The following is a 10182-nucleotide window of genomic DNA, read 5'->3' on the forward strand; positions in this document are numbered from 1 at the left end:
AACTTTTGAGTTCTAAAGGCTTTAGTTTCTGTTAAGTAATGCTTAGTAAGGCCTAATATATATTGTTATTATTAATTTTTCTAAGTCATGCTGTCTAAAGAGTTGCAATTGAGTTTGCAATTTGAAGGTTCTTCCGATTAAAAAAAATGATGCCAATCTTTTAAATAGAGAAGCTACAATACAAGTTGTGTTGAGCATTGAGATTTTGATAATTAACAAAGTTTGTTCAGATGTAAATGTTCGAAGAATATGATGCTTAACATAGCTGCTTAACTGCTCTAAGAACCAGCTTCCCAGGTTAAAGGTCCAGCTCCTCATGGTTGATGATTGAACGCATTTGCAAGACAGTAACTTTATCTCAAAATTACCCGGGTCCGAGTTTGGTGGAAGAATGTTGCTGCACATAATAAGAGTTGTTGCCCAAGAAGTTACGAATAAATAAGTGAGAGACAAGAGCCCAAGACTTGTGGAGTCTTTGGAACAGTAGGAGTCCTATCAAACGAGAAGCTGACTACGCATAGGACTCCTAGAAGATCTTGGAGTCCAGGCATTTAAATACTATCCATTTGGACTGTTCTACATATCCTTTTACACATCAATTGAAGAACAACATTTTACACACTCTAGTCGAGTATCAGTGTTGTGTTCTTCTTGAGTCAGTCTAATAAATGTATTTTAGGAAATCGAGTTGTAATCAAAGTGTCACAAACAATTGGTGAGTTGGAGTGTGTGTTTACTTTACAGGTTAGAGTAACTTGTAAATCAAATAGTTATAGTAGGAGTACTGGAGAGCATTGAGTTACAGTCTTGTAATCGATACATTTTGGCTCATTGTTCTAGTGGAGTTGAAGTTGAAAATCCTATGCAGTAGGTCGTGGTTTTTGTACCTTTGAGCCGGGTGACTTTTCACATAAAATTGTTATCTTTTACTTTACTGCTTATTCTACTTCACGGAGTATGCACTCCAAGAAAATGGAGATATGACGACATTTAATAAATGTCGTATTATGCTGTTTAAATGTCATAAATTTATTTACCGACATTTAATTTACATTTGCATCAAATGTCGTTAATTTCAATGTCGATAATTTTCCGACATTTAGGTAAATGTCGGTAAAGAAATTATGACACTTACTTTACGACATTTAGGTAAATGTTAATAAGAAATTATGACACTTATTTTACGACATTTAGGTAAATGTCGATAAGAAATTTGCGACACTTACTTTGCAACATTTAGGTAAATGTCAATAAGAAATTTATGACATTTAATTTATGATATTTAGGTAAATATCGGTAAGAACGTTATGACATTTGGTTTACAACATATAAGAAATGTCACTTAAAATTTTCGACAATTAGATTAATGTTACTAAAAAATACGACATTTACGTATAATCTTCACAAAATGTCATATTGAAATATCCGACATTTTGGTAAATGTCACTAAGAAAATTCACAACATATACAAAATATCGTTTTCACTTTATGTGAATGTCATTAAAAAAAATTAGTTACATCTTTTACAACATAGCAAAATGTCGCATTAAATGTTTTAACATTTAAATTAATGTCGCTATCATATTTTTTAGAATGTAAATAATAATGTTCTGTTTAGTTTCATCATGAACACATTTACATTCACAAATGTCAACTTTTATAACAAACATGAAATAGATGTAAAGCAAATATCTTTTAGCACAGTAACCAAAGAACAAAATAGCAATATAAAACGTACTTAGTACAAGATAGATAATGTCAAATTAAATGATTTTCTCTCACGTAAAACCCAAATCTAACTAAATCATAAAAGATAGTAATTTCAATGTATAAGTACTTTAAGATCGCTCCTAATTCGAATTAATTTTCCTCAATTTCTAGGCTAAATCTTATAAAACCAACTCTCCACAAATCAAGCTTTTCACTGCCAGTAATTGACATCACTTCCTTCAAGAATGCTGCACAAGAAGTCACAAGAATAAAAAAAGAATTATACCTTTATAATAAAGTGAATTCTTTCATCCTCTAAAAAAATTGGAATACCAAAAATAATAACAGATTCATGTTCTAAAAGAGAAACAAAATGATAATGAATATAATACTAGCAACTGAAGAGAGAAAGAAACAGACAACATAAAGCAAAAAATCCAAGAAAGTGAACGCAATCGCCCAAGAACCTTGTAATTTTTTCACACTTACCCGCTCTTTTTTTTCTTTGTGCCTACTTCACTAACTCCAGTCTTCTTGATTATGTTAACCTGAGAAGAAATATTAGATTGGTTACTATGGTAGTTTATAAAATTTACAACTTAAAAAATTGTGAATACAAGATATAAAAAAAACAAAACAAAGTCATAATGATTTAAAACACAACTATTTACTTACTGTCTAAACATGATATTAGTAGACTAAAATTTGCAGACATAAATTAGAGAGTGAACATTCTAGATTCACTAAATTACACATGGTATAGATACATCAAGTTTCATTCATCATTATGTATTGACAGTTACACAAAACATACTTAGTTATGGAGGAGAACAAATATTTACCAAATAAAGGTGTGAAAGCAAAGAAATGGTGGGTTCAGCTACCAGAAATCACCGGCAAACAACAATAACTCTTTAAGTTAAATTACTCCTCAAACTCAGAAATACAAAGCAATTAAAACCAGGATTGAAAACAGGTGTTGAAACCCTTTTTTGTCCTATTTTTTTCCTTGTTTTTGAAGCTCTTTGTAATTTCAGATCTCAACTGATGTTTTATGGCCGCTGAGTATGAATCCCTAATGAGGATAAGAGGTCCTATTTATGGGCTCAACTACTAGGGCTTTTCTTTTTAGGCAAAAATATCTAGCAACAAAGGCCATAAAGCATGGTAACACCGATGTCCCTTGCCTTCTCAGGGAAAAAAAGAGCTATACGACAAAGTTTGTGAATTGACAGCCTCTACTGTCATGGTAGAAACTGTTAAGTTGCAACTCAACACTAACATTCAAGGGAGGAGAGATAAGGATTAAGTGGATATGGTATTCCATTATCTCCTTACCACGGAGAAGTAATCATCCTTCATTTTATGTTGTTTGGTACAAACAAAGGGAAGTAAATAACACTCCCTTCTAATTCTATCGAATTAAGGAAATAAAAGACTGACATGGAACGTTATGAAAACATCCAGTTTTACTTAACCTCCTCCTTTTTAACAGAAAGGACAGGGAATGTCTCTTACATGTCCTCTTTTTACTTCCCTAACCTGCCTTTACTTTTCTGATCCCATCCAAAAGTGTAAAAGAAAACATGTGCAGAATGCTGCCACTTGGATCAACCCGCTAAGATAGAGTTTTGTGCATGTAGATGAGCACCTTTAAATCCTGGTAAAGCAGGAAAATCTTCCAGGTTCTACAAGAGGCTAAATATCTTATGTAGGAGGGTAAAATCATGTTTGATGGGAATCTATCAATTAACAAAAAGAAAAAAGAATCTAACTTATTCACAGCTGTAACAGGAATGCCACTATCATCGTCAAACACAAGTTTAAAAAATGGAACTCCATCCTTGAGAGAACATACTCATAATCTTTTTTACTGCAAAATAGCCTCTATACTTTAAAATGTTATTTTGAAGCTTTACGTAACTAAAGTGAAAATTGACATAGTTAAAACTATACTCTTCGAATGTATGCAGAAAAAGATTTAGTTAAAATGAGTTTACAAACTCACCATCTTTGTGTGAACAAGTGAAACAGGTGATAGTGATTGTTGGTGATCGTCCATTGAGTTATCAGAAAGCTATCACAAAAGAGGAAGATTACTACAATTAAAAGAAAACTAAATTACAAGATTATCTTAAATACAATAAATTTTTGCTAAAGAGCACAATATTTTTTACCTGCTCATCACCAGATAATTTCTTAATTGAGCCAATAGTAATACCCAAAGATTTAAGATATGCATTTATACCCAGCTTTACTTTATCTTCTATTTTTGCATCCATATCCTTTAATGCTTCTAACATTTTTTCCCCCATCGCTTATTTCTTCTTTTGCTTCAAATAACTCTTTCTCCGTTGCTTCTATTTCTTCTTTTGCTTCAGACAATTTTTCTTCCATTGCAATTCTCATAGCGGAGGTAGTTTTTTCAACTTCTATCTCAACCCTTCTATCAAAATCTCTTTGCTCAGCCTGGGACCGCTTATATGCAGGGCCATAAACAAAACTTGGAGCTGCTCCTTTTCCTAAAGTTCGAACATTTCCATGAGTGTCTTGTCCCATAACCTGTGCATACACATCATTGAGAGCACTTCCAGGGACATTTAACTCGGGATACACCTTAGCAAGTTCATCCATTTCTTTCTTTTGGAAAGAAAAGGTAAAACAATGAAAAGTTAATAAAATTTTATATTGGAAAGAAAGTAATTCATATTCATAAAGAATGAGAATTTACCATAGTTTCATCAGCTATCTCATTTACTGGTTGTTTATTCTTTCTCGTATGTGTTTCTTTGAATACCTCGATACGACTTGGTTTTACACCATTCTTCTTTGTCATCTGTTTAAATAGTAAAAAATTTGTAATAAATATATTCAAGAAAATAAGTATTGTTATATAAATTGCAGAAAGCTTATAGTAAATATGGCATACATCATCTATAATTTGAGAATGACTTTTTCTTCCTGATGTGTGTGACATAGTCAACTTCCTTCGACTTTCTTTGTTCCTCTCGCTCTTTTCCTAGAAAAGTTACACGTAATTTTACATATTAAAGCTAATTCATGGCCAAACATCAGACCAAAGAATAAAACTTTTAAAGGAAAAAAAATGGTAAGAAGAACTACAGAGGAAAAGCATAAAAATATTTAAAGGAAAAAGTATGATCCGCATAAGGAATGCGCTAATAGCATGTGCCAAGGGCAAGAGAAGAAGATGCTTGATGCTCGGAGAATACCTTTGCTTCATTAGAGCTCCAATAATGAACTAATGCACGTCACTAGTCTTCTTCTACCCTATCTGGACGTTTAGCTAAGCGCTCGATATCGTTGTTGTATGGCTCATAACCAATCATTTTTACTTCATGCTTCCGTTCTTTCTATTTAGATCCAACCGATATCATCAAAATACGTCTCATATCCTCAGTTGCATCAGTATTTTCTTGCAAACATCAACGTATAACACATGTATAAAAGCATAAAATCAATAAGCATCTTAGTACATAACCTTTTTCTTTAATTTTTTAAGCACCTTAATATGAGCCCATATCCTATTCTTGTACAGTTTAGGCACATGCCTCCAATCTTTATGATTTAAAGGAGCTAAAATGCCATTTCGTGCTATGACTCCAAGTTTTGAACTCAATCTAGCTGCATCAGGTCGAATAGCTTGATTAAGATGATTCAACTCAACATGTAAAATGCCACCATCTTTTCCCCATCCCGAGTGCATCATAGTAGGACCCCTAGGTCGCTTAGATTGCTCTTCATTAGTACTAGAGTCTGCAATAACCAAATATAAAAAAGAGAGTCATCCATAACTAGTAAAACTCAATTAATTCTTCTTTCTTCTTTTAAAAATTCACATAAACACTCCATTAATACCAAGGGATTAGAATAATAAAGTGATAGAGAAAAAGCTGCCATAAATGAAGCATATATATTTTTGGGGAAAAAAACTACAGCGATACAGGTAGGTATAGTGATATGAATTCTTTGTTGGATAACATATATGCTAGATTATTAGATGCCTCAGCTAGATCCATTAAACATATCTTAGCGATAATATTGATGTGCTCACAATCTGTCTCATGTTTTCAAGTTGTATATGAAGAGCTAAGTGTAATTGGCCAATGTACTGCAGAAGATAGCTTCTAATAGCAAAGGCAAGTGCTACCTTCATAAAATCAGAATATAGGTGTCTGCACATTCATGATACTATTTGTATGTTTAAGTGGTGTCTCTGCTTCGGTGGGGAACTTATAAGTATATTATTTTAGGAACAATGATAAAGATGAGTGGTCAAAGTACAAGTACTCTTGGTGGATTTGCTTGAGTTGATATTTTACATTTAGGTCTACTTGGTTGCTTGGAAAGGTACAAATACACAAAGTGTAGCTATTCAATAAAGATAAGATATTATACAGAATAAGTACCTAGGAAATTTTCTGTTTCATGCGAATCATTTCTTGATTTACCGGATCGGATATCTTGTCCTTCATTTTGTGGCCAGTTTTGAGGTGGTTGAGGCATCGCCGCACCTCCCATTTGTTCTTCTTGTTGCTCCGGAACATCAGGCAGAAGCATTTCTTGACTGAAATTTCTCTGTCTTTTTCTTGCCATCACAACAAAGTTGCTCAAATACTATAGTTCCTACAAAATTGAAAAATATTTTCTACTATCCAGACATATAAAATAATATCAAACTAGCAAGCCAAACGAAAGACACATACACATATGAGATTTAAACAACTAAAAAGCATAATAAGAAATCCCCAACTCGATGATCTATGTTTAATAACAATCTTTACTAAAATAGCGACAAAAAAATAAAGTAACTAAGATATGTCGTCTTCTTCATCATATGTTTCATTACTTCCAAAGTAAGTGGGTCAATTTCTATTCCCGGCACACCTTCTCTAACCCATTTAATATCCTCTTCATTTTCAAATATATTATCATCCAGTTGTTGTTCGGGCCACAATTCCATGTGCTCTTCCATATACTATTTCTATGTTGGTCAAATAACCTACTCGACTCTCTTCTTTTATCATGTTAAAAAGATTAACATTCTTCACAAATAAAATCTGAACAACTAAGAACAACAACAACAACAACAACAACAACAACAAAAACAAACCCAGTATAATCCTACTAGTGGGGTCTAGGGAGGGTAGTATGTACGAAGATCTTACCCCTACCTAAAAGGTAGGGAGGCTGTTTTTGACATACCCTCGACTCAATGCAGGATATAACTATAATGAATAACCAATTCGTACTATTATCAAATAGAAAATCAACCCGCAAACTCAACAAAAATGAACAAAGTATCCGATAATCAAGATACCATAATCCAATTAAACTCTCAATGAATGATGAAATAAGAAAACATATATCGATAGATGAATCCACGCACTAACAACAACATTCAGGAATATATTATAGGTCTAAGAATTGGTTCTAGTAATATGACTATCGCACGAAATGGTAATGACATTAAATTCAGTTTTCCAGGAATGGGAAGGAAACAGATGGTGTAAGGCAATTATAGTATTTCATAACATTTCATTATACCACATGTGTTTCTCCTAATTCCAACCTAACAAGACATTTTTGCAGGCACAAATATAAGTCAAAAAACTGGATTGCTTCTCTCTGCAACAATTGACCAATATACATAGAGGATGCACATTTACCAAATCATACCCGAGTCTATTATATAGCTTAAGACTTTATTTCATATGAATGCTAGAGCACAGAAAAAGACAAGCAAATAATTAAATCAACATATTGCAACACTACAAACGTTTAATAAAGATTGTAGTTTCCCCTTATAAACAGTTTATCTGGCGACAACAGAGGATTCACCGCTATTTTTCTTATCAATGAAGAAGGCGTTGTGGTATCAGTGGTTAATAATGAAATCTTTAGTGATGGATTAAACTATAATTACCCCAATAAACCAAAACCAAATCAAAAACAATCTAATAATCAATATCTAAAAGATATTTTGTATAAACTGACACAACTGTATAGACAACAGAAACTTTTACTTGATAAAAATTAATATTAATATATTTATTAAAAAAAACAAAATGAGGTACTCGTCACAAAGATTAACACCAAAATTTCTCTCTCTCTCTCACAAAAAAAAAATGCAAGATCCAATTTTTTCAACCAAATAGACAACAAAAAGAATAACCAATTAGTTACTATACAATAATTAATGCTTTAATCACCAAGAAACTAATAATCTAATTGAACTCTAAGCATAATCAACCACTAAATAATGAAAATCTTATATCCAGCTTTATAAATGTATTAAACAACAAACACCCAGAAACACACCAAAAAAATCAAAATCAATCTACCAATCAATACCTAAAAGAGAAAATTGTTAACTCAAATCCGAATAATTAAGAAAAAGAAAGAAATTTGTTAACCCAAATACGAACAACTAAGAAAAAGAAAGATATTTGTTAACTAAATTGGGTACCTTGAATTTGTAGAAAATAACCTTTGTGAATCTTAGCAGCAAAAGTCTCAGAGATTTTCGTCTCCAAGTATCTATTATAGCACAGTGAAATGCAAAAAATTAGGTTTTTTTTGTAGAATTCTAACTAAGGGAGGAAAACTATATTTTTTAGAATTGGGAGGAGGGAAGCAAAATTCTTACCGCCAAAATCTTTTCCTTCTAAATCTCCAATACTCTCCATACATAGCTCCTTTTGAGTCTTGGGGTGGAGGGAGCGGACTTGAGAAATTTTGGCTAAACCCAATTTGAGATTTTGAGCCAAAATTGATTTTAGATTGAGAGAAGAGAGGGTATGGGTCCTGAGATGCTTGTAAGGCTACGACTTTCTCAAGTTTGGTCAGTAAATGTTGGTTCCTTGATTTCATATATATTTTTGTTTTATTTTAAATATTTCTTCTTTAAATCCAACATCTAACAAGTAGTAGTAATAATAATATATATTTTGACTAAATATTAATATTTTAATATATATATATATATATATATATATATATATATATAAAGTTTTAAATCGGACCAATTTTTTAAAAGCGGGGCATATGATGTGGGCATTTCACTTAATATCGGGGGAGGCGTTAGCCTCATGAATCCATCAATATTTTATATCAAATCAATATATATATATATATATATATATATATATATATATATATATATATATATATATATAATAAAAATATAGAAAGTGCATTATAAGTTTAAGAAAATCAAAGGATTAAGGAAACTCATAAAAAACCAAAATATCTAACATGTTTTACAAGACAACAACAACAACAACAACAACAACCCAGTATAATCCCACTTAGTGGGGTCTCGGGAGGGTAGTGTTTACAAGTATAAACAATGCAATAATGTTAAAATTGTTATCAAACTACACATTTAATTACCTTTCTAAAAGTAATAATCAATAAACTTTATCAATATTATAATTCAAAATATTACTCCTTCAGAAATAAATACAAAGTATTAAAGTCTCTTTTGGTAGACAAAAAATTAAGAAATAAAAATCAATAGCGAGTGAAGATATACAGTTCGATTATCTATATATTCAGAGAAAATGTTCAAATAATATTAACTCTCACTTAGTAAATACTATACAATACTATGACTCGTTATTTGAGTTAAGATCATTCATTTGTTAATGTATTTTGAGGGTCTACACCATTAATTAGAAAATTTAACAGATGATTTACCTAGTACTTATTGAGCGAGCCCAAACGCTGAGCGATAGGCATGTAGGGTGCATAATCTTATGTTTGTGGTGGATGTAAGCCTCACAAATTAAGCCCTACACTTGAGCCGCCTCAAGGCATTGTGCAAATGCCTCGCCCATGAGCTAGTCCTGGACGAGCCTTTTAAAATATTAAGCAACAAGAAGAGAAATCGTCTATATTGTAGGTAATTATCACAATATTTTAACAAATTAAATATTAAATATAAAGGGTGTGATATTTTTTACAAGACAAAAAATGATTTAAAAATTAGAAAGTATAGAGAAATTTCTAATTGTAGATGTAAATGTTCGTAATTACCGACAAATAATATGACATTTAAAGTAAGGTCATATTTTTTTGTCATTTGTATCAAAAATATTTTTACAACATTTGATATAAGTGTCGTATTTTTACTACAGTTTGGACCAAATGTCATTGTTTTTATGACATTTTATACCAAATGTCGTCCTTTTTATGACATTTTGTATCAAATGTCTAATTTTTATGATATTTTGTAGCAAATGTCATACTTTTTACGATATTTCTTAAGAAATATCATTATGTTGACGACATTTTGTATCAAATATTGTTGTTTTAATGATATTTCCTATCAAATGTCATTATTTTTACGATATTTAGTATCAAATGTCATTGTTTCTATGACAATTAATATTAAATGTCGTAGTTTTTACGACATTTTGTCATAAATGTCAAAAAAGAATTCCAACA

General features: G+C 31.4%; 2 protein-coding genes and 1 long non-coding RNA gene across 3 annotated transcripts; all 3 read right to left on the minus strand.

Moving 5' to 3' along the window:
• Window positions 1-1693: 1693 nt before the first annotated feature.
• LOC104227240 (uncharacterized) lies at window positions 1694-5105 on the minus strand. The gene is made up of 7 exons (XM_009779447.2): window positions 4944-5105; window positions 4640-4729; window positions 4442-4546; window positions 3888-4350; window positions 3719-3787; window positions 2200-2258; window positions 1694-1958 (listed from the first exon to the last, which is right to left on the minus strand). Exons 4-7 carry the CDS (start codon window positions 4023-4025, stop codon window positions 1922-1924), a joined length of 303 nt encoding a protein of 100 aa, XP_009777749.1. The 5' UTR covers window positions 4026-4350; window positions 4442-4546; window positions 4640-4729; window positions 4944-5105; the 3' UTR covers window positions 1694-1921.
• LOC138868188 (uncharacterized) lies at window positions 4071-5583 on the minus strand. Its single transcript, XM_070158200.1, has 6 exons — window positions 5577-5583; window positions 5237-5487; window positions 4640-4729; window positions 4442-4546; window positions 4153-4350; window positions 4071-4085 (listed from the first exon to the last, which is right to left on the minus strand). Exons 1-6 carry the CDS (start codon window positions 5581-5583, stop codon window positions 4071-4073), a joined length of 666 nt encoding a protein of 221 aa, XP_070014301.1.
• A 423-nt stretch (window positions 5584-6006) lies between these two features.
• LOC138877050 (uncharacterized) lies at window positions 6007-8544 on the minus strand. Its single transcript, XR_011402364.1, has 3 exons — window positions 8381-8544; window positions 8201-8271; window positions 6007-6357 (listed from the first exon to the last, which is right to left on the minus strand). It is a non-coding gene; the product is annotated as an uncharacterized lncRNA (long non-coding RNA).
• Window positions 8545-10182: the final 1638 nt, after the last annotated feature.

Source organism: Nicotiana sylvestris, chromosome 9 (genome assembly GCF_000393655.2).
Source record: "Nicotiana sylvestris chromosome 9, ASM39365v2, whole genome shotgun sequence".
NCBI lineage: Eukaryota > Viridiplantae > Streptophyta > Magnoliopsida > Solanales > Solanaceae > Nicotiana > Nicotiana sylvestris.